At 36.6% G+C, this 26,124-nt stretch overlaps 1 protein-coding gene across 4 annotated transcripts in view; it reads left to right on the top strand.

Moving 5' to 3' along the window:
• The window catches only part of LOC145684084 (dynein regulatory complex protein 1), a 110,936-nt gene that overhangs the window by 16,954 nt on the left and 67,858 nt on the right, over positions 1-26,124 (top strand). For all 4 annotated transcript variants that reach the window (XR_014131245.1, XM_081755963.1, XM_081755964.1 and 1 more), the window contains exons 4-9: positions 2,364-2,557; positions 5,554-5,763; positions 10,015-10,154; positions 12,513-12,729; positions 14,567-14,702; positions 23,632-23,858. Coding sequence is in view for 3 of the 4 variants with exons in the window: in XM_081755963.1 (XP_081612089.1) it covers positions 2,364-2,557; positions 5,554-5,763; positions 10,015-10,154; positions 12,513-12,729; positions 14,567-14,702; positions 23,632-23,858 (1,124 nt within the window). In the remaining variant the exon portion in view is untranslated. The remainder of the gene's footprint in view (positions 1-2,363; positions 2,558-5,553; positions 5,764-10,014; positions 10,155-12,512; positions 12,730-14,566; positions 14,703-23,631; positions 23,859-26,124) is intronic.

The raw sequence follows: 26,124 nt of genomic DNA on the forward strand, positions 1-26,124 counted from the left end.
ATGCTTTTTCTTAAAAGCTGAGGATGATGGTGTACATAATTTAAAAGTAAAGTGTCTGAAGTGCCGCGGCGGGGAATATTTATCAACAACTAGGGGCCATAGTTAACTATATACAGTAAAGGGTTAATATGAATAAACTGTGTTCTGATGAGCAGGCTACTGCATTACTAGAAAATAATTTGTTGATGGTATGTAATATTGGAGTTCTTTCAGATCAGTTTGCGTATCCTAGTGTCCCGTTGATTATAGAGTTTGGAACAACTAGCTTGAAAAAACATGTATCGATTTTAAAGTTACTGGCAAGTTTCGATTCACTCCCAGTTCATGTGCTCTCATTTTATTAGATTTAGTGTAATGCTTCTCTATATTCTGTATTTTTAATTTTACATAACAACATTGTTATTATTACCTAGGTATATAATTAGTTTAACAAGCAGCCATTTATCTAACCCATAGGGATGGGCACGAGTCGAGCTGAAACTCGATTCTACTCGAAACGACTCGAAATCAAGTTGAGTTTCGACTCGATTCAAAGGTAATTTTCTGAAGTCGAGTTCGGAACGGACTCACTATTTTTGACGTCGTGTTTCGAGGCGAGTCGAATTTGATACATGGCTCGCTCGTTCAGCTCGTTTTAACTCGTTTTGAAATCATAGCCTGTTTACACTGGAAAGCGAAAACCATGAGAAATGTAAGCAGTAATATGGAATACTTTTAGCGTTTCTCACAAGAGAGGACACTGCTCGCATCTCGTCTCGTCTCGATAACGACAAGAGATTTTTATAACGAGCTCAGTACGGCTCGAGCCATCTGCTCGGTTCGGCTCGCTCTAGCTGGCTCGGTTGGGTGAGCTGTTGGTTCTGCTCACTTCTCAGTTCGGCTCTATAGTGAATGAGCTGCTCGAGTCGTTGACAATTCTAAATCCTTGCCGAGCAGTTTTGAACATATTTGTCCAGCGACCTATAACTTTTAACAATGTTTAGCTTAAGCCTGAATACTCAACGACCTAGACCCTCAACCGAAATTCAGAAGCTCGTGAAGAGTGTCCTTGACTCCTAGACTTCACGACTACCGAGGTTGGGAATCAACTAGTTTTTTATTATTCAGATACAAACTGTCTATCTTTCATGTTTATACACAGGGTTGTTATAAATAATAATAATAATAATAATAATAATAAGTTGTATCATTGATAATAATTATATTGTCTCTGTAGGATACTTGAAAAGATTACTTGAGACTACACACAGGATTTAGCTCGACACGACTCGAAACTCGACCCGAATTCGAGTCGAGTTGAAGGAAATTTTTCGAGCCGAGTTCTCGAGTCGAGCTCAAAGATGTCTGTTTGAAGTCGAGTTGAGTTTCAAAGAAAACTCGCTCGAACTCGCTCGTGCCCATCCCTACGAGTAACGGCATTTTAGTCAGTGTTACATTATATGAAAATGTTCATATAGCTGTCAAGCAAGAATTTGTTCTTACATCTACATAAAGCTATTCAGAACGTGCAATAATAATAATAATAATAATAATAATAATAATAATAATAATAATAATAATAATAATAATAATAATAATTGTAGTGATAATAGCACGGAAAATTGAAGTAATAAGATTTTTTCACATATTCAAAGTTTCAGACCTAAAAGTAACCCGTTACATTTTTACAAGTAACTTACGCAAGACCGGAATATACACCTTGTAGGTAATTGGGATAAAACTCATTGTGGCCCTGTATAAAATAATTTTAGGATTCACAGTTGAAAAGTACGACTGGATGATACGCAAGATATCGATCGCTATTTGAATGTCAGAATCTTAAGTAAACAAACAAGCAAAAAAAGAATATTGACTGGGTTAATTTTTCATTGTATGATTTTCGATGGGTCTCGTGCAGGGCCAAATTTCTGACATCATCGCTGTGTTTAGGAAACCCGGACCTTTCCAACGCCAGCATCCACGTCCAATAACACCATGTTTATGGAACTTCGGAGCCCGGACCCGATTTCTGACATCACAGCTGTCCACAGAACACCCCGACTTTTCCAATACCATCAACCGTGTTGGATAACTTCATATTTAATAGGCGAATAGAAAGGACACGAGCTCAAAGCTTCAGGATCCCAATTCTAGGGCTTTGGGATCCAGGCAGATTTCTGACATTACCACTGTCCTCAGGGGACTCTGACCTTTCCAAGGCCACCACCCGCGTTCAACAACCCTATGTCTAAATTAATTTCCCTACCATAGGAAAATTGGTTCGATGCTCTTTGTCTAACAATTTGATGCAAACAATTTAAAATGAACTATTTCCTACAGCTTTGCTAAGCGTTGCACTATCACTTTTGTTTCGTATTTCTCAGCACTATGTGATGACTTTCTTCAGCAAAAGAATGGTTTGATCCAAGAGCTTCAAAGAGAACTTGAGGTAGCAGACGATCGTTATGTCAAGGATTTGAGAAAGCAAACAGAGGAGTTGGCTCTGCTGTCAGACCGAATAGACGATCAAGTTAAACTTATGAAAAGAGCATACGCCGAAGAGTTGTCTCTTATTGAGGTAAGTGATAGCTGCTTAATGTTATTAGAGGCATAATTCACAGTTATTCTAGCTTTTATTCATATGTATAGATACAGGGTGTCTACCAGTCAGGGAAAGTCAGGGAATTTGCAGGGTCAGGGAAAGTTAGGGAATTTCTTTGTGTGTCAGGGAAAAATCTTTCCCAGACTGTGAGGAGTGAAGGAATGCCACTAAAATAGTCGTAAATTACAGGTAAATGAATTGGTTCGTTTGTACGTTTGTAGTCTATTCTATAAGCATATAAACAATTATGAAAACTTACAGTTCATTTTAAATATAAGTTATTTTTCATGATTTATACTAAGAAAAATAGAATGAGAGAGTCAGGGAAAATTTTAATTTTGTCAGGGAAAATGTCAGGGAAAGTCACGGAATTTGATTATGCTTGCTTGGTAGACACCCTGCAGATACTGTATAACTATGATATACAGCGTTAAAAGCTAGGGTCACACGGACCTTGAAAGTCAGGGAAATCAAAATGCGTCAGAGAAATGTTTCAAAATATGCCAAGGGCCAGGGAAATTTGCTGTATTTCACAGAATAGTCAGGGAATTTTTCCTCATTATTTGGCATTTATAATGAAAATTGAATATGCATCGATAAGGTGGATTGTACATTTAACATTACTACTGTCAACTTTTACGGTCATGACTTTGGTTTTGCTAATAATTGAGTTGACTTGTAGCTAATTATTTGTCAAGAGATTAGACGAGATAGTCTTCCAATTTCTTATTGGCTACAGAAAACTGTCTTAAAAGGCGACAGTTTAATTTAATTTAATTCTATAAATAAAAGTACTACAAGCAATACAGTGCGTTCCACAAATAATACTAAGGCTTGTCTCCTGAAGAAACTAAAGCAGATAGAAACATGAAACCTTTCTTTAACCTTTAATAGACAATATTATGCTGATAAGGAGGATTCCCCATGAGGGTAGCCTGAGCGGATTACAAGGGGTAACTACGAGTACTTCGACCGTACTGACGGATGGCTGCCATGATGGATAGAGACACGATAGCGACAAGCAGTTACCAGAACTGATCTCTACACGTCATTAACTTTCAAACGAGGTATCACACGGTAGGGGTTGTTATTTAAAATTTTATAGTTACCTCCCGTAACTTACTTAGCTCCCCTCTTTTCTGGGATTTTTCTTATCAGCATGTTGTTGTTTTTTATGTCCCTTGAAGGATACGAAAGATTTCATGTTTCTATGTGCCTTGCTTTCTTCAGGAGATGGACCTTAGTGTTATACGTGGAACGTACTTCGACCGTACTTTACAATTGGCCGCTATGTTGGATAGGAACACGCTAGCGACATGTAGTTTCTAAAATTGGTCTCTACACTTGATCACCTTTCAAACGAGATACCACACGGTCGGAGTTGCTATTTAAAATTTTTTAGTTACCCCCCGTAACCTCCTTGAGTGTACCTCATGGGGGGGGGGGTTCCGTATCAGCATAATGTTGTCTTTTATATCCCTTGAAAGTTACAAAAGGTTTCATGTTTCTATCTGCCTTGGTTTCTTCAGGAGACGGGTCTTATTGTTATGCGTGGAACGTGCTTCGACCGTACTTTACGGATGGCCGCCATGTTGGATAGGGACACGCTAGCGACGTGTAGTTTTCAACATTGGTCTTTACACGTGATTACCTTTCAAACGAGATACAACACGGTGGGGGTTGTTATTTAAAATTGTGTAACTCCCTTGAGCGCACCTCATTGGGGGTTCTCCATATCAGCATAATGTTGTCTTTTATATCCCTTAAAGATTACAAAAGGTTTCGTGTTTCTATCTGCCTTGGTTTCTTCAGGAGACGGGCCTTAGTGTTATTCGTGGAACGCACTGTATATAATTACTTGTAGATAATTTACACGAACATAGTGTAGTTACTCAGAAGACAGTGGAAAATCATATTTCATTAAGATAGTCAGAAAATTCCTATTATTCAAGCGATGTTAACAGACACTTAGAGCTGCTCTCAGATGATATGAAGAGCACCTCAGCGTGGGAGGGGTGGCACGGTGGCTCAGTGGTAGAGCGCTTACTTCTGGTGCGTCGGGTACCGTGGTTCGATCCCCGGCAAAGTAAGTTTGTGGTGGACATCATAATACCCGTGGGTTTTGTCGGGGTATCCCCATTTTCTCTTACTTTTGCATTCTACCAATTATTCCACCATCATTCATTTACCTTAATCATTGTCTTTCTTAGCCTAAAAGGGCATAATCGTGGGACGTTAAATTGAAATATTTCGAAGAACACCTCAAGGAATCAAGTCGTATTCAAAAAGAAGAGGAAAGAAAAGAAAGAAAATCATCTTTAGAAATGAAGAAGCTTGAGGAGCGCCGAAAGCTTTGAAAGAACAAATTCAATGAAAGTATCAAACGCTACAAAAGAGAAAATTAATACTATTGAAAGGGGGAAACAACCGATTTTTATTTTACACCCTGAATCCTCTCTAGGTGCGAATTCTAACGCAAAGAGTGAAAAAGTGACTGGCTGGACCGGGACTCGAACCCAGAATCTCCGGCATACTGTACCAATGCGTTAACCACGACACCATCCAGTCCGCTTTCCAGAACAGCCACTCACTCTCGAGGGTGGTTCTCTTATCTCGGACCACGTGGGTTGTATCACAGACGCCTGCTGTGATTGGACAAACCTGTGTCCGTATACCGAGCACCTTTTGACGGTTGTGATTTCATATATACAGTAGTTCAAGGAACTTCTAAAGTCTCTATATAGTAAAGGAAAATGGATCAGAATATGTAATTCCGCAAAGAGCCTAATTTTAAATACACTCTTAAAAAAGATGACAAGATATTGAAACGTCAATTTGCCATCAACATTTGGGTGCTTCAATTAGTACAATTTCAATTTTTAATTATTAATATGCATCCTATCACGTCGTTAAGTTATCTTCTATGTGTTCTTTGCTTTTGTAAGTTAATTAGATCTGTTCTTGTTTTTCAGCAAGCAATAATGAAAGAACGTTCGACTCTCTTAAAAGAGAACAGGAAGAAATGGGAGGAGTTGTACAAAGAACGAGATACTGAGGAGAGTGCTCTTATTGAAAGGAGATTTCAGACCATTAACGAACAATATGAAAAGCTTGGTCAGCTGTATGTTGATGATGGTGAGAAGATGCGCGAAACAAGAATTAGATTAGAGAAAGATGTTCAGGTAAGTCGAAACATCATTAAAGTCCATTTTTTCAGAGAGATACGTAGCTTCTTTCGTGATCGTAAGGTTTGGGATTCAAATCTGGCAAATGATCACTGTGGCAAGTTTTCTTTTAGGTCTACTAGTACTGGGGTGGTACGTTTAAGTACTTTCTTTCACTGGTAATGTTTAGAGTAGAGCTTGAACGTCTAACGGGTAGGAGAAAGATGAGGCATCTATCATATTTCATAATGTTCAATATTAATAATAACAATAGTATCTATTATATAAAAGAGAACGCACAAATCCTTTGTTAGCTCATCACGCTAATACGGCTGAACCAATTTCTTTCATTTTTGGGGGGTTATTAGGATTTGGACCCTAGATGGTTTTTATCATATCACTTTAATTTTTAATTACCAGTGTCTTGAGATAATTGACCATTCAAGTGTCCATAACGTACAAATCCTTTGTTAGTTCATCATAGGTATAAAAATAAACGTATTTATATGCAACCCGCATGACCGTGTCACTCGGCGGGTTAACATAAATGACAGGCGCTATAATGTTAACATTTACTGCAATTTGAAAGCGAAAAAGTAAAAATTATCTAAGTAACAAAGTTTATTGCGTTCCGGGGTGACCGCAGCGAAGCGGGGTGAACGCTGCTAGTACTCGATATAAAAGAGAGCAAATACTGGTACTTATGTGATACGTCTCGGGGCAGCATTACTATTTGCTTATTTTTGTAGTCAATTCTCCGAAATACTTTTTTGAACCGCTTAATTCATGTTTCTTCACGTGCATTCAGTAAAAACGATAATTTCAGGATTTTAGGCTGAAATTCTGTAGATTTGTATGCCTTTTTCCTCTTCCTAGAAGTAATAACTACATTGAAAAATTAACTAGGGTGATTCAGAAAGTAATGCCTTCAAGGTGATACCAATATTTGTGTTTGACAGTTACTGACACAGATATCAGTAGAAAGCTTGCACTGTCAGCTACAAATTGTGGCATTATATTTCAGCGTAGTCTCCATTATGGGTAACACACTTGTGTCAACGCGAAACAGGGATTTTCATGCCGTCGGCGAAGAATTGTGGTGGCTGCTGGCGACACAATTGCTAAACTGCTGTTTCCATGTTCGCGTCACAACTGTAGCATTGACCCTTAAGGTGATCCTTAAGTTTAGATCCTTAATCTGGCCCACAGTCGTTTTAAGGTGTCAGGTTAGACATCTGAATGACCGCAGACAGAAATTTAATGACAACCTGCTGTTTCAACTGGATGTCACCACTAGATGCCATTTATTACTCCATTACTCTGGAACAAGAAGAGAGAGAAAGGTGAAACAAATGACATTCTATAGCTTAAACATCAGTGCATCAATGATAAACAATTGAGTGTTTGCAGTACTATTGGCCAAGTAGTGAGCTTGGGGGCATTACTTTCTGAATCATCCTCGTACAAGGGCGCCCATGTTGTGGTTTCCAAGGGGGGGAACAAATATAATCAAGGTTTCAAATATAGTTTCAAATTTTGCTATAACTAATGTAAAAACCCTATTGGGCTTTCGATATTCCCAAGTACGAGTTCCTCTTAGGGGGGGAGCGCCCCACCTTGGCCCCCCTGATGGGTGCCCTTGTCCTCGTATGATGAACACAAAGTGTCTAGTATCTTCCTATTTTAAACAACAGTGTTTTCATTTCCGTCAACATTGTAGTAAACAAAAAATGTTTTGGAACTGGACTGACTCAAATGCTATGGAAATTTCGATGCAGTAACATACGTATAAAAATTTATTGTTTGCTGTAATTTATGATTTAGTCCCATTGCTTCATTTCTCTAGATTTAAGGTCTTGATGAATCAAAATTCGTATACGTATCTTTCTATAAGTGAAGAAGTTTGTACAACATGTTGGTTTGTTTTACGGAATGCTCAGATTCACTTAGTTATTTTGATAGCTCTGTAGCTGTGAATATTTTCCTTAGAAATATTGGGCTCAGCTTTGTGCTACTGTGTTTTTCTTCTCTATGTATTAAATAACGTGAATATTTCAATCCTCACGGGAATCGTCGGAAACAATTCACATTTTTCACTGTAAACATATTGTCCTATATTAGGAAAATAAGATCCCACAGTGTTAAGAAAAAAATACTTAATTACATCCTGTTAATCAATCCTTAGCTTGAGTTATATTTGCCCACTAGCAAGTTCAAGAGAACACCAATTCATAAATACCGATTATTGCATTTTTCTATTGAATTCTTGATCCAGGTGTTATAATAATATAACATATGTACACACACTATTTCATATTAATATTTCTTGTTTGACTTTTTGTTTTTCTTCTATTATAGTCTTTCATTTAGTTTATGTACAAGTTTTTCTGACAAAACACCAAGAAACTATCGAAATGTGTGTGTGTGTATAACTGTACCCAAATCCAACTTGAACTACTACTTTTATGAATTTGATAATTATCTTAAACCAATTTAGAACTGGCCCGTGAAGAATATGTAATGTGTGAAAATATAGGGTGGCCCAAAAGTAGACATACAGTACCATACTGATCAGCTCATTACATTTTATATCATTTCTTATTGTGATCCATCAGATAAACTTAGTTTCTTTATATTTGTTTTTAATGTGTTTTACTTATACCTTAAGCTCGGAAGAGCCGAAGCTAATAAACGCATAAACTAAAATGTTATACTTGATCAATGCAGGGGTGTATACCTACTTTTGGGCCACCCTGTTTATAAAAATTTTGTAATTTAGCTTGGGTTTTTTCATATGATTGGAAATTACGTTGTCCCACCGATCATCTAAGTTCCCTCTGTCTAAAACAAATTTAGGATCTTCAGTTTTAATATAAAAAGAATTCTAAATCGTTATTGAATAAGATTGTAAAGCATCTACTCGTTCTATTCGATACCTTGTTTCCTATAGATATTTTGACAAGCCTGAACTGGAGAGATTCCTTGCCCCTTGGATCTCTAATGTTCTTTAACTCTGGTAAATATGTTTCTTTGTGTCATTTCTATATAGGAGTCAGTGCAAGTACAAAATGCAGCATAAATCCATGGAGCAGACACTTTGTCTTTGTAATAGTTCTTGTAAATTTGACCCCCCCCCAAAAAAAAAAATCAAAGCTTGTTCCGGATTTTTTGGCTAGAAAAATTAATTCCAAATGTATAAGCTTAGAATATTCGTAACAATTAAAACATATTAAATGACAGTGTTTTAATAGATATTTCTTTTCTTTAGTAGAAGTACGCATTTTATTTCATTAATTTATAGATTAACATATTTCGCGTAGACACAATTAAATATATTATTTCTTCGTTTTATGAGGACTAACCGCTCAAAACAAATTAAATCTGAATAGCTTACTTTAATATTCAGGTAGGAACGTGTATCGTATGAGGTGTACAGATGCCTTTTATTATGTCTTTAAATAATTTGTACTCTGTGTTTTTATGTGCATAGTTTTTCGTGTTTGACTTTTACATAGCTATCCTAGTGGATTTATAAAAATAATAAAAGCACAGGATTATTTCATGCTCTGAAAATATGATGCTCTTTTAATCCATTAGTAATATTGTTTTAAAATAATTTATATGTTTTAAGTGAGTTCTAGTCAGAAATCTTGTTTGGATCTCCACTTTATAACATCGTTTACACATTGAAACAAATAACAAGTGGCTCCTTTTTGTCATGCAACTGGAAAACAAATGACTGTACAATTGGCAACGGGCTAGTAGCTGGAATCACGTAGATAGTGGCGCTAATTGTGCCTTTAGTGGTTAGTTTTGTACCTCTATAGATTTGCCCTTATTCCTCCTTTACCTGTAAGAATAAGTGTGCCACTGCTATTCCATACAAGTGATTGATTTTTTTTTTTTTTTTTTTTCACGGTGGAAATAACATCAATGAGGATTATTTGTAGTTTTGCAAATGGTTTCCACAAGAATTTGAGACCAGCACACAGTTCACACAAATTAAGTAAAAATATTTAGAATTGAAATATTAATTGATTTCCAAAGTTACTAAATTGTAAGAAATCTACTGAATTGTGCTAATATAGAAAGAATTAAGAAGGGTTTATTAAATTGAATTGTGAACTTAACAGATTATTCATAATCGTTTGTTATTGTTAAATCTACAGTATTAGTTTATGTACCTCCTCTTGTTTGTCTTTTGACATTTTCCTTAATAAATAAGATTTTTTTTCCGAATATTTACCTTCTGTTTTTAACTGAATGTAGGCGTTGCAACAAGAGCTTCAACAGGTGAAGGCCTTGTGCTTATTCAACAGTGAAAAATTGGATTATAATTATCAAATTTTGAAGAAAAGAGACGAAGAAAACGCAATCTTGAAATCTCAACTTAAAAGGGAGATTAACAAGTAAGTTTACCTGTTTAAGCGATGGTTAAAACTCATTTGTGTCTTTAAACGTCGAATTTAAGATGTTTTTATTTACCAGCGTCGTACAGTGTGCTGAGCTAATGGGGTTTAGCGGCAAAACTCGATATTAAATTACGATTAAGTTTTTAGTTCCAAGAGTCTTTTTATTTGTGTCCTTCGGCACAAATGTAAACTTTTGTGAGTAAAAAGGTAAAGTTAATAGTTATTTTAACGTAACTTGTGTGTAAATGGATGGTATAAAACTTTATTTATACAAGGGAAAAGTTATTTTCTCCTAATTCATTGCCCGGCTACAAACCAGAAAAAAAAGCAAGATATACATAATATTCTACGCACGTTTATCTATTTTCTACGTAATCATCACATTTTTCAAGGCACTTGTCTCTCTATACCACAAGTTTCTCGATGCCCTCTGCGTAGAAGGTGGTTGGCTGATCAGGAACCAGCGACGAACCAAGCTGCGCTTCGGTGTTGTTTGTGAACCTTTGTCATGCCAGGATTTTTTTTTTAAAGTAATCATTGGGAGCGAGGTCTGAACTATAAGAGGGATGCTTTATAATATCCCATCCTTAAGAGTGAAACTTGATTATTCTTATATTGGCCACGCGATGACGTTTTGCGTTGCCATAGATGAAAACTACGAGGGCCAGTCAAAAAGTTAGTTGCACTGCTTAAGAAAATAAAACAGGATAGAAATTTTACAATAACGTTGGTTGTATCGTAAAGTATCATTCACAATCTATTTTTCAACCTAATTACCTCCGTTATTTAAGCATTTGTCGAGACGTGGTACAAGTTTTTCTATGCCTTCTGCAAAAAAATCCCGTCCAATGCCCGATAACCATTTTTGGGCTGCAACCTTCACCTCGTCATCCGAGTGGTATCTTCGCTTTGAAAGTTCGTCTTTCGTGGGACCAAACACATGGTGAAATGTTTGGACTATACGGGAAAGGTCTGGGCTACACTTCCCACCTAAACATTGTCAGAAGTTCGCATGTTTGTTGTGCTGCATGCGGTCGTGCATTATCATGCAGGAGCACAATGCCTGTAGACAGTTCATCTGGCCGTCGATTTTTAAGTGCTTTGCGCAGTTGTTTTAGTTTTCGCCCGCAAAAAACGAATCACTGTACACATTTCCAATTTGGACGCCACTTGCAGCTGTCGAGACAGTTTACGATCAGAACACCTTCACTTGCCTCATGAAATCCGCTACGTCACAGGATACAGCTACATGGCTGCAGTGTTGCCACACAGTTTCATCAAAATAGCCTTTGACCGAAAATATTTACGAAGGAGTGTAACTAACTTTCTGACACCCACGTATATCATCACATCCCGAACATCCTGACGCTTTTTTCCTAATGGCTGCTCGCAGATGAAAGAGTGTACAACAGTAACGTTCTGGGTTTATGGATTCACCTCTTGGCAGGATATCTAGTAGGAGTGGTCCCGAACTGTCCCAAACCACTGTGAGCATCAGCGTACTGGTTGATGGTGTTGTTCGGAATTTCTTTGTTGCTGGCGAGCCGCGATGTTACTGTACAATGTTTTTCTATTTTGACTAGAGGGTGTAATCCAGTATCCACGTTTCATAATCAATGACAATGAAGTCCAAGAAACTGTCGTCTTGTTCGACGTAACGTTGAAAATGGTTCAGTCACATGAGTATTCGTTTCCTCTTGACATCATTAAGGAGCTTAGAAACCCACCGGCAAGACACCTTGCGGTATCGCAACGAATAATGAACAGTGTCATAAATACTATCGTAGGAAATGTCAAACTCCCTGGAAATTTCGTTCAGATGAAGATGTCGATACGCTTTCACCATTTCGTCAACACGCTTAATGCTGTCTAGTGTCAGCGAGGAACGAGGTTGGTCCAGTCGCTCATTGCCCGTTACATTTTCTCGTCCATTCTCTCCAAAACCGGCTCGAGTTTTCACCGAAACCGGTTTTTGATAGAAAACTGAAACAGAAGTTGAAGAGCGAGTTATTTCCGTAAAAACTCAGAAGTGTTAAATAGAATTGACAGGAGTATACCGCGGAATACTCGGCGCCGTTTTTTGTAATTTACAGGTTTTGGAATGATATAATATTGTAATTTAAAAATAGATTCCGTCTTTGATCAGACCCTCACTTGAAGTTCATCCCAGAGAGAATTGAGATGTGTAGAATGATTTCTTAAACACGAATAACAATTGGGGGTACTGTATTAGATTTTTGAGTTTTAAAGTGTGTATCCAAGAACAAAATTTAGTAATATTGTAATATTCAATTTTCCCATTAATACTAGATGAAAATATGCTAAAGCTTCTTTTCCTTTGATGTCCTGTTACAGACTAAACGATGTATACACTCGCATGAGAGATGAGATAGAGGCATCCGAGAAAAAAACTAGTGCAGATATTAAAAGGCTATCGAATGATGTTGTGGAGTATCAGCGAAGCATCATGGAATCCGAACAAGTCTCTCATATGTTTGCGAACTTAAACGAGCGTAAATTTCGAGATTTGTGGAAGATGAACAGAGACCATGCTAAGGAGTTGCTCAACCAGGTAACTACTAAGGAAGGTATTTGTTATTTCTGTTTCTGGTACGAGAAAACCCATTTGCTTCTAACACCATGCTCTCTGTAAGTGAAAGTATCATGAAATTCAAAGAGAGCTAAGCCGGAGACTCGTGTTCGATTCCTGATTTAGTCACTTACGTTAGACTTCCAAACTATGTTGTGCGTAATATGGAATTCTTGTAGAGCGAGTATGTCCGTCCTATCCATCTGTCTGACAGATATTAGAGCAAAAATTGTAAGAGAGAACGAGAAGCGGTTTTCTGAAATGAATTTAGGATCTCACAAACAGGTTTTACTTGCTTTCTTAATTTTCTCAAACCGGAAATGGTTTAAACCAACCATTTCCGATTTCAACGTTGGTCACCATAGAGGAAAAAACAACACTACATAGCGAGAAGCGTTTTTTTTTAATCGATTGAGCATCCCGAAAATAGGTGTAATCTCGATCCTTATCTCTGTACTGAAACCGGAAATAGTAGAAATCCATTTTTACTTCTGGTTTCAGTATTGATCTCCATTGAGCAAAAACGGTCAGAGATAGCGTGAAGTGGATATGGAATCCAGAAAGAAGTTTCACCTCTACGTTTATACCTCTGTTCAAACTGGTCGATTTCTGGTTTCTTCATAGTGAAAAAATTGATCATAGCGAGAAACACTTTTTGATATGGATTCAGTATCCCATGCGAGGTTCCAGCTTAATTCCTCTATTGCAACCGGAAGTGGTAAAAAGCTGCTACCACTTCCGGTTCCAATTTTGATTCTCATACAACGAAAAACGGTAATAGGAGGCGACAAACTATTTTTTGATATGGATTCAGGAACTCAGGAATAGATCTGAACCACCTTTATCTCAGCTCTTATTATACTACGGAAACTTGAAATAGGGGGCACGGTGTCTCAGTGGTAGAGCGAGAGCTCCTTCGTGGCTAAGCGGTTAGCATGCGCGCCTTTGGCGCGGGAGACCCGGGTTCGATTCCCGGCGGGAGATCATGTGGTTCGGATTCCACGTTAATCAGTAGGTCCACGTCTCATATAGCCTCACTGCTGAACGGAACGTAAAACTCAAAAATCAATCAATCAGTGGTAGAGCGCTTACCTCTGGTGCGTGAAGTCCCTGGTTCGATCCCCGGCTAAGTGAGTTTGTGGTGGACAACACCGTGTCCATAGGTTTTCTCGGGGTACTCCCGTTTCCTCCCACTTTCTCACTTCACCAATTCTTCCATAATCACTCGCTTGCTTTAATCATCGTCTCCGTTAGCCTACAGGGCACATCCGTGGGGCGTTACACTAAAGATTTAAAACTGGAAGTAGTAAATACCATTACAAATTCCGGTTTCATTATTGACTCCTGTATAATACTACTTGTAAGAGATATCATGAAACTGTTTTGATATGGAGTCAGCGTCCGAAGTTCAGGTTTCACCCTACTTTATCCTTCTGTTGCAGCCGAAGATATTGATCTACTTCTTCCGATTTCAGAGTATTGAATTCACATAATTTGGAAGCCTACCGTAGTTCCACAATGTGAAACGAAATTCACTTGTTTAATTCTTTAAATTTCATTAAATTCTTACCTATAGAGAGGATAGTGTAAAAGAAATCCGACTATTTCTTCCATTTACACTGTTGTTTATAAAATCTGCAACACCCAGAAAGACTTATACTAGAACAGTGAAATTCATTTCATAGATTAGGTACATGACAAGACCACAAATGATTAGAATTACAGAACAGTACAACTTTAAACTATGAGCAACTTCTAAGAAATTCATTTAAATTTGAGTTTATTTATAAATTGTGTAAAATATTGTTTTCTTTCACAGATATGTGAAATCGATAAGGTTATCTATGAACAACAACTTGGTTTAGAGTGGACAGCACCTGATCTTTCCATTTTGGATAAACGAGATTGGTCATGTCGATCAGCAATGGATTTGGTTGCTGATATCTTCAGAGATGGTAAGTCGATGTTCCCTTGTTAAATTTAGTGAAACATGAAGTAAAATATAGATATATTTTCTTTACCTATGCTTAGCTAATAGTATTTTTCACATTTACATATAAAGGATGACTATGTATTGAGGGTAACTAGGATGCTGCCAGATTTTTTTTTTTTTTTTTTTTTAATATAAGACGAAATTAGAATGGTATTTCTATGAAACGCGCATTTATTCGACTCGGAACTTTCGTAAGTATGAGATTACTTGAAATGAAACATTCCTAAAAGTTAATTAGATCGAAACAAAATATTTGGTAATATTTTTTTTTTCGTCTGATGTTCTTTAGTTCATATCTAGATCTATCGATGGATCTTCCTATTCAGACTCGTGATTAATCCGTTAAAAAATTAACGATTAACTTAATCAGTTAGAAATTTTGCTAATATTTATTTAACGAGTTAAATTTAGCAGCAGTTAATTTTTAATTTTCAGTTTTCTATCATTAGAATAAATGTATCCTTCCTCAAAAGTCCCTTTACTTTTTGACTTCTTCTCAAAATAATAGAGCGCTCATTTCTGATGGAAAATGTCCGTAGTTCAGTTCCACCTTATGTGACGTTATGATGAACAAAATCTAATAATAGAGCGCTCATTTCTGATGGGAAATGTCCGTAGTTCAGTTCTACCCTATGTGAGGTTATGGTGAACAAAATATAATAATAGAGCGCTCATTTGTAATGGGAAATGTCCGTAGTTCAGTTCCACCCTATGTGAGGTTATGGTGAACAAAATATAATAATGAAATGTCCGTAGTTCAGTTCCACCCTGTGTGAGGTTATGGTGAACAAAATATAATAATAGAGCGCTCATTTCTGATGGAAATGTTTGTATTTCAGTTCCACCCTATGTGAGGCACCCTATGTGAGGTTATGGTGAACAAAATATAATAATAGAGCGCTCACTTCTGGTGGGAAATGTCCGTAGTTCAGTTCCACCCTATGTGAGGTTATGGTGAACAAAATATAATAATAGAGCGCTCACTTCTCATGGGAAATGTTCGTAGTTCAGTTCCACCCTATGTAAGGTTATGGTGAACAAAATCTAATAATAGAGCGCTCTCTTCTGATGGGAAGTGTCCCTAGTTCAGTTCCAGCCTGTGTTAGGTTATAGTGAACAAAATCTTATAATAGAGCGCTCACTTCTGGTGGGAAATGCCCGTAGTTCAGTTCTACCCTATGTGAGGTTATAGTGAACAAAATATAATAATAGAGCGCTCACTTCTGATGGGAATTGTCCCTAGTTCAGTTCCAGCCTGTGTGAGATTATGGTGAAAAAAATCTAATAATAGAGCGCTCACTTCTGATGGAAAATGTCCCTAGTTCAGTTCCAGCCTATGTGAGGTTATGGTGAACAAAATCTAATAATAGAGCGCTCACTTCTGATGGAAAATGTCCCTAGTTCAGTTCCAGCCTATGTGAGGTTATGGTGAACAAAATCTAATAATAGAGCGCTCATTTCTGATCGGAAATGTCCCTAGTTCAGTTCCAGCGTATGTGAGATTATGGTGAACAAAATATAATAATAGAGCGCTCACTTCTGATGGGAAATGTTCGTAGTTCAGTTCCACCCTATGTAAGGTTATGGTGAACAAAATCTAATAATAGAGCGCTCATTTCTGATGGGAAATGTTCGTAGTTCAGTTCTACCCTATGTGAGGTTATGGTGAACAAAATCTAATAATAGAGCGCTCATTTCTGATCGGAAGTGTCCCGAGTTCAGTTCCAGCCTGTGTGAGGTTATAGTGAACAAAATCTAATAATAGAGCGCTCACTTCTGGGGGGAAATGCCCGTAGTTCAGTTCTACCCTATGTGAGGTTATAGTGAAAAAAATCTAATAATAGAGCGCTCTCTTCTGATGGGAAATGTCCCTAGTTCAGTTCCAGCCTATGTGCGATTATGGTGAACAAAATCTAATAATAGAGCGCTCACTTCTGATGGAAAATGTCCCTAGTTCAGTTCCAGCCTATGTGAGGTTATGGTGAACAAAATATAATAATAGAGCGCTTATTTCTGATGGGAAATGTTCGTAGTTCAGTTCCACCCTATGTGAGGTTATAGTGAACAAAATCTAATGATAGAGCGCTCACTTCTGATGGAAAATGTTCCTAGTTCAGTTCCAGCGTATGTGAGGTTATGGTGAACAAAATCTAATAATAGAGCGCTCACTTCTGATGGAAAATGTCCCTAGTTCAGTTCCAGCCTATGTGAGGTTATGGTGAACAAAATCTAATAATAGAGCGCTCACTTCTGATGGGAAGTGTCCCTAGTTCAGTTCCAGCCTGTGTGAGGTTATAGTGAACAAATTCTTATAATAGAGCGCTCACTTCTGGTGGGAAATGCCCGTAGTTCAGTTCTACCCTATGTGAGGTTATAGTGAACAAAATATAATAATAGAGCGCTCACTTCTGATGGAAAATGTCCCTAGTTCAGTTCCAGCTTATGTGAGATTATTGTGAACAAAATCTAATAATAGAGCGCTCACTTCTGATGGAAAATGCCCCTAGTTCAGTTCCAGCCTATGTGAGGTTGTAGTGAACAAAATATAATAATAGAGCGCTCATTTCTGATAGAAATGTTCGTCGTTCAGTTCTACCGTATGTGAGGTTATGGTGAACAAAATCTAATAATAGAGCGCTCATTTCTGATCGGAAATGTCCCTAGTTCAGTTCTACCCTATGTGATGTTATAGTGAACAAAATCTAATAATAGAGCGCTCTCTTCTGATGGGAAGTGTCCCTAGTTCAGTTCCAGCCTGTGTTAGGTTATAGTGAACAAAATCTTATAATAGAGCGCTCACTTCTGGTGGGAAATGCCCGTAGTTCAGTTCTACCCTATGTGAGGTTATAGTGAACAAAATATAATAATAGAGCGCTCACTTCTGATGGGAATTGTCCCTAGTTCAGTTCCAGCCTGTGTGAGATTATGGTGAAAAAAATCTAATAATAGAGCGCTCACTTCTGATGGAAAATGTCCCTAGTTCAGTTCCAGCCTATGTGAGGTTATGGTGAACAAAATCTAATAATAGAGCGCTCACTTCTGATGGAAAATGTCCCTAGTTCAGTTCCAGCCTATGTGAGGTTATGGTGAACAAAATCTAATAATAGAGCGCTCATTTCTGATCGGAAATGTCCCTAGTTCAGTTCCAGCCTATGTGAGATTATGGTGAAAAAAATCTAATATTAGAGCGCTCACTTCTGATGGAAAATGTCCCTAGTTCAGTTCCGGCCTATGTGAGATTATTGTGAACAAAATCTAATAATAGAGCGCTCATTTCTGATGGAAAATGTCCCTAGTTCAGTTCCAGCGTATGTGAGGTTATGGTGAACAAAATCTAATAATAGAGCGCTCTCTTCTGATGGGAAATGTCCCTAGTTCAGTTCCAGCCTATGTGAGGTTATGGTGAACAAAATAGTGTTCTTTCATCGTTATTAGGTAGAGTACCTTATCAGGCAGAAAACTTCTCGGATGAAGGCAGTGTTTATAAACTTATCACAGATTAGTAATTGTAAGCGTTTGCTTTGGACAAATTTTATTTTTATTATAATATTTTGTTATTTTTTAAATATACTTTTTATTTTTTATACGTAGCTCCAAGGCTGGAGTCAACACTATTCAGGTAAACTACAAATGAATAACAGTAGAGTCTCGATCTGCGGTGGGGTGCTAAAATCTAGCTTTCTTGGAACGATAGAATGGCTTTCTATGTTGGAAGCAATTGTATGCTCAGGGCCGGCTCTACCACATGTGCAACACGTACATGTGCATGGGGCGGTAGAATCTGTCATAACTATATTATTTAAAATAAATATTTCCTTGTTGGAAACAGACTTCATGATGATGGTAGTTAAAATTACTAAGCTGACCTTCTTTTTAAATACTACATTCATAAATGATATTTAGGTCGCATTAGTTTAAGCTCACAGAGATAGTACTAAAGCAAGTGGTCAAACAAATCCCAACATGAATTGCTTGATTTCTGTCAAATACAAGAACTCAGTTCTCGAAAGTAGCGAACACCTGTACCATTTAGTTAGTTATTACAGTTTTGATATGAAAACTAGTCTTGCTTTTGTCAAAAACAAGTTCCTCATCATTGAAGGTAGAAACAAGTTTTTTTTTTTTTCCTTCGAAATGTTTAACAGAGTAGAAGGAAAATCAAGAAATAAACATAAAAGAGGGAACTGCAAACTGATATATTGAAATTGAAGCACGATATTGAATTCTATTAAAATTTATAACCGCTTCCCGGTTATATAGATGTCTTCCTACTTGCGACAGTCTTATGTGCGACAGGAACTGTTAACTGTCCTATGAGCGACCGATTCAATTTATTAACTGACCCATGAGTCACCGATTCGTTCATACTAAGATAATGGAAGAAGATAAAGTTCCCTCTTCTTTAACTTGTTTCATGTTAGTGCGATTTAAAACCTAACAAAATGTACCATGAAAAATTTACGTTCCTAGGGGTCTCATTTCTTCCAGCTATTTCACAATTACAAGGACACACACCCTTAACAATTAACAAATTAAACCTTAATGAGATACCTATAGGAAAAGCCTCACTTTACCTTACTGTACATACCTTTAAAAATAAACATCTGAAGATAAACAATTTGTTAGCAAAAAACCTTTAACAATTAATCAGATTACTTACAGCTCATTAGCCTTCCTTCCACTTTTTAAATTCTTCTTGAATCAAATTTCAAATGTAACCTTACTATTACATTCATAAGTATAAAGCATTCTTTAATTAGCATTGCATGCAAGTATTAGTGACAAACTATTAAATAATATGACATACATTTTTTTCCTTAACTACCCTCACACTTTATACAGACTTGGGACTGGCAACGTATTGGTCAAACGCGTTGGCGTGTGTTTAAAAGTTGCGGAAAGCAGGATTTGTCACAACTAATAATCACTCTAATACACACATACGTGAGCAACTGTCTTTATTATACTTAGGAACACTTGAAGAAAGGGGATTATTCAATAATTAATTACAAAAGGAATATACTTTTCATGGAAATATCCCTGTTGTCTTGTTAAGTTATTTGATATGTTATATGTAAAATCTAACTCAGAATTAAGATAAGTTTTATTTGCACTCACACTAGAGGGAAAATATATTTGACGAACAGTATCATTGGCACGTACATTTTTCATAGCAAGATTGTTCGGACGCTAATAAGGCCAGAGGCAAACATATGTTACGAAAAGGAATCATATTATTTTCCATCATTTCAAAGTAAATGAATCAGTCGCTTATAGGACAGATAACAGTTCCTGTCGCTGATAGGACTGTCGCTTCTAGGATTAATACGTTATATATACTCTTTTGCCCCCGACTATACAGGGCAATTTAATAAAAAATCTATTTTAATATATTTTTATGCTCTAGAAAAAGAACTTTCTGTATGTTAATGAACATTGATGAGATACCAATTTCCTTCAATCGTCATAACCAACAGAACGAAGCATTCTTTCTTTTTAATTCTATTTTCATAGCACCAATCTACAGTCGACACTATTGCTAATCACAGTTTAATTAAACTAAAGCACTCATATATGTATGATGTTTATAAATATTTACTGAGTTTTGGGCATTTTCATTTAGTTAGTTAGCAACATTTACATGCTTGAGAAGCTGAAATCAACAATTCTCTCACGAAATGTAGTGCACCGATAAGAGAATCAATGTTGCTGGAAGTAAATATTTTACTTAGAACATAGTTTCTATATGTTTTATATGTACAATTGCGTTTGCTCATCTTGAGTAGTTGGACAAACTACCGTCATCCCTTCGGAATTTTCTCTATTGAAAGAACAACGCATCAGCAACCCTGAGAAACTACATTCTTAACGAAGACTCTGCATTTACATTAAGAAGAAGGAACATCAACAAGTTATCTTCTTCTGTAGAACATTGTGTACGCCGAAAACTGCATACTAAAATGGATTTAATGCTATATTATAGATCATCAAGAATCTACATCTACAATAACATCTTCGCCAGGAAGTAATTCGTTGGAGATGCTACTCTCCCTTTTCCCTCTTCAAATAGTGCAAATAGTGTGGAAAAGTGTATCGATGAAAATGTGAAAGTTTATAAGTGAAAACCACGATCGAAATGGCATTCCATAAAATAGAAATTCGTTAAATATGTTTAATTATTATTTGAAGTTTAATCTATTTAAGTTTTTTGGAAATTTTTGTATGCTTTTTTTTTTTTTTTTTTTTTGCTATTTTTATTAACAATTCAAATTACCAATAAATCTTCGTTATCCAGGTAATATATATATTTTATATTTGTACGATTGAAGATGTGTCGTAGTCATATTGAATTGCATGCATACATTTTTAACATTCCTAACCACGGGTGAACAACAGTGGAGTTGTAGCTATAATTTATTGTCTTCCAGAGGACAAACGGTAACAAAGGATTACCATCTTTCTTCTGCAGGTGTTTGCTTTGTCTTTCACTAACATAATAGATTGTTATTTAAAGAAAAAAAAAGACATAACGAGATTATATTTGTAGTGTTTAGGCCTTTCTGAGTGCAAGTGCACTTTCCGTCCCTTCGTTGTTCATGATGGGGTAGCATACTTAAAATCGTGGCTTTTAAAGGAGCAGTTCGAGTTAAAAACAAGTTTGGTGCAATAGAAAGAGAAACAAAAAATAAGAGACCCGTATTTTTTTATATCTTGATAGGCCGTCTCGTTCAGCTTCTATAGGCATTTGTTTTTGATGAATCGTAAATTGTGACGTCATGGGTGGGATACGCGAGAAACTCAATGTGAGTCAGCAACCATTCCCTTGTACGCAGCTGATAAACCTTTATTAGTGCATTGGATTTAATAGATTGTGTTTTGGATTTGTTAGCAGTCTTGCTCTGTGTTGAATTCTTGAGGGAAGTTTTTGTTAGTTGTTTTTCCCATAGCATTAGTATAAAAAAGAGTAGAGAGAGAGCAGTAATTACGTTTGTTGTGCGAAACAGTGTTTCTTCCAGACATGTTTTTAGGGTGGCACTGTCTCCCGGAGCTCTGAGAGATTCCCCCGGAGGAGACCAAAATAATACGTCTATAAAGTAATAAATATAATAGTACTGTGTAAAAATAATGTGCCTCTCCGAATACTAAGTGTCCCTCCCCCCCCCCCCCCGATTTTTTTCTGAAAGAGAGACTAGTGTGAAGTAGAAAACACGTGTTAGTACAGCGCGTGCTGTGTCTGTGAAGTAAAGTAGAAATGCCTAACACCTCTGTGTTTTCGATTGTAATTCTTGTGTAATTGAAGCTGAGAACGTAAAGTATCTTTTCTTACGTTTCTGAGTCGTGAGAAATCACCAGATCGATATAAATTATGGCCCAAGAAAATCAATGGGGAAAAAAATGTACCAAATAAAATCACTCGTGTTCCAAACATCTTGAAGAGCCTGCCTGCTAGAAGTCAAGTTTACTGAAAGGAAAGTTAATGCCAGAGGCGGATCTAGGCTGGGGCCGGGGGCTTAGGCCCCCCAGTTTTTGAGTGACAAAATTGATTTAAGCTATTATTTAGATATTTTTGAAAGTTTTTAGTAAACATGATATACATATAGTCTGGGTTCTGACTCCCCCCCCCCCCCTGAGTTTTTACCGTCTAGATCCACTTCTGGCTAATGCCAGGAGAATTATTTACACGCAAACTGAGAAAGAATGCTGTTCCAAGTATATTATTAAAAGGTTTAAAATCCGAGCCATTGAACAAGCACCGATCTATGTCCAGTTACCAACGTACAAATATCGTACAAGACGCAATTGATGGTTGTAGTCAAGACGAGGCATTAGAGGGTAATAGAGACGATGTCACTCATGATTCTGAAGATACTGCTTTAGAAATAAGCTATACAATGTGAATTAGGGAGTGAAATATACCAGCTTGTAGAAGGAATCAGTGACGATGACTGTTCCTCAAGACATTGATCCATCGTTTAATTTCTCTGTATCATGTGACAATGATGATGAAACGGGTGATGAGAGTTGTTCCGCGGACAACTATGAGAATAAAAGAAATTTAACCGGTGAAGTGTTTTTCGTATTCTGGCAAACTTTACAGATGTTAGTTCATTTTTGCCACATATGTTACGCTCCTGTACATACCTTGAAGCACAAAATTATAGGGTCAGCGTTAAAAATTGCAACAAAACGTGAAAATGAACATACTTATGTTTGGGAATCGGAAGAATGATTAAAGAAAAGGTACTTAGGTGTTGCAGCAATCTCGTCCGCCATCTATTTACATATTGGTTTCGATTTTTTTTTTTTTTTTTTTTTTAAACGCTGAACTCATGCTTTATAGGATACGTTTTATAATATTATAAAAACGTTTGTACAGCCCACCATCAGATATCATTTTCTACATGTAGATGATATTTGTAAGTCTTTGCAATCAGTTCTGGAAAAGGAAACCGCACTTAGAACGTGCCACCGCACCTCTCACAAACGAAATGCTTGACACTGTGTAGTATGTAAGCCTGCTCTCGCTTCTTGCCCACCTATGACGTCATCACAAAATCTTTCTTCCTCTGTTACTCGCTAACGACTGAACGTATCGCGATCAAACAAACACCATTCCTTTTAGAATTGTCAACTCTACAAATGGAAATACATTGTAAAAAATGCATTTCTAAGTCGAACTGCTCCTTTAAGATTTGTTCTTTCTGGAGAAGGAGGAGGAGCGGCAAATAACCTAGGTCCGGTCCTGTCGTTCATAACTTCAGTATTGTATAGCAAACACAATTAATGTAGACATATGCAGTAGGATTACAATCGTATAGTCTATGACACGTATAGCAAGTTGGGTAGATTTTTTTCTCGATGTATAAGATAAAATCTTTTCTGTATTATAGAAGAAGAGGAAGCAAAAGCTATCGCTGCAACTCCCCAGCCAGTGGGTGAGGACTATACCGAGGAAGGACAAACCGTTGAGGAAGCCAATGAGAGAAGGTTGTTGCGACATATACTTCAACAGGTTGCCGATAACTCAGGGTTTATTATTGAAGATATGCTCAAGAAAGTACTCGAACCACGCTCGGAGAAGGAGAGCACTCTTGTCAAACTGGATAATGTTTTTACTGTGAGTTTTATTATTTATTTATTTATTTATTTAGTGAACTCGTAGAATGAAAAATGAAAAAGTCAAAGTGTATATTTCTTATTTCAAGGACATTCCACAGTGCAAAAAAAAAAAAAAAAAAAAGTCCATTGAGTACTGAGTATATAAACTTATCCCCTGAAATGTGGGTTGTCAAGTATGTCATTTTGAAGGCCATAAACATCATGTTGAATGTAGATCGATAGTTTTAAATGGAAATCGGCCATCTAATATCAAACAACAACTGTTTTCATTTATAACATAACTTTATACATTTTACAGTTACTTAGGGTGACACAGTTTCAGGTAAGCACTGTGAAGAAGAAGACGACGACCCAAACGACTTTTTTATGTTAAAGACAGTCTGTGCAATGATCAAATTATATTCATTGTCATCAGATGTCGTACTTTTGGGATCCATGATCATCATAGACATTATCTTGGATTGGTGATAGAGTACTTATTTCAGGTATTGAGGGTCCGCGATTCAATCACAGCTCATGTGAACTTAGGATGAAAAATATCGAAACCATAGGGTTTTTTTTTTTTTTTTTTGACAAAATTCTGTCGGTCGGAGGGTCCGTACTTTATTCGTTGATGTTATGAACTTGATGTGGACTACATCATATTTATATGATTTCTCGGGGCTCTCTCGAGCGTAGAATCCGTGATTCAATTGTAGATCATACAAACTTGGTGTGGACAATATAATATTCATAGTTTTTTTTTTTTTTGGGGGGGGTCCTAGGTGAAGGTTCCGTGATTCAATCGCAGGTCGTATGAACTTTGTAACGTACATGTCACATATGTAGATTTGTATGGCCCCATAACACTCTTTGCGTATAATTTTGCGAATCTCAGATATGTATGCTATTTTACTGGCCATAAATTATTTAAAGAATCAGTAATTTAACAATTTAGAAATAATTTACATCTTAAGTAAGCTATTTTGCATAATGCTAAACTATAAAGCATTGTTTTAGGCGTACTAACTATATAAGAATCTAAAATCGTAAGCTAAGTGTGCATTGAAGGGTGCAGGACAGAACGAGAGACGATTTTGCAGAGTAGTAGAAGAAGAAGAAGAAGAAAAGGAAAATGTGCAGAAGCATTTTATGTTTTTGGCGCAAGGTGTGGTGGCGTGAAATAAGTAGTGATTCAAACAAGTTTAGGATCTTTTTTTTTATAAAAAATAAGATATCTTACAATAGAAATATACGTATTTATATAAACCTTCAAGAAGAGTAAGTGATTTATTTTGAAAATTCTATGCAGGCCATCGAACTAACGAGAGAAGTTGCTGTATTTCTATGATTGAAGTTTGTCACCGTATATTGTGGCTCGGCTTGGTAAACTTTGGACGTGCAAGCATGTGATAAATTGGCTTGTGTTAATGAATAATTTATTTTAATACGAATTTTGAGAAATATTACCTGATATTTCATAGGTGAAATAAGCTTCACAAAGAGCGTAATTATTCTGAAGAATTGTTGTTGTGTGTTTATTCCGGTATAAAGATGGCTAATGTAGATCTTTGTTTTGTTGGGCAATACATTCGTAACAATGAATTACGAGTAAGCTTTAAAGCCAAGCCACTAACCATGTAATGCAAAACTACCTAAGCTTGCCCCGTTAACTGGGCAAACCGTATTTTGCTTAGATCCAACTAAATTCGTCCACCTAATGTAGCTCTCGTTGTATATACTCTGCTCTCTCGTCTGTCCGACAATCTCATGCTACTGATGCTCTCAAAAATGCTATTACTTCTTGTGACACGAAATAAATTTTAATGTGTTTAGTTGTTTTGTTCTATTTGAAGTCATATACGTTATAGAATATTTAATCTGAGGGGTTCCTAAAGCTCCGACCTTATCATGATATAGTGCTTAAAACAAATAGTAACGATAATGATATGCATATATATAGATCGCTGAAATATGACGCATACATGCATATAGTAAGAAGGGCTTATACGAATATTTATGTGTGTGTATATGTATTCTGTTTAATTTGCTGCTAGTGTTGAAGTAATATTTTCGTCATGCTTAGTTCAAAGAATTTCTATATTGCATTTTTCTTCTGTAGTCTGTATTGTTTGAGCGAAGAGAAAAAAAAAGGAGTACAAAGTAATACAATAACTGCACTTAATATTACGTAGGAGATCTGAACGACCGGTGAAATGCTACATATTACTTACTACTGATATTGGAAGCGGAAAATTTATGATTATTATTATCGTTGGCAACAG

Source organism: Thermobia domestica, chromosome 4 (assembly GCF_964235325.1).
Source record: "Thermobia domestica chromosome 4, izTheDome1.hap1.1, whole genome shotgun sequence".
In the NCBI taxonomy this organism is placed as follows: Eukaryota; Metazoa; Arthropoda; class Insecta; order Zygentoma; family Lepismatidae; genus Thermobia; species Thermobia domestica.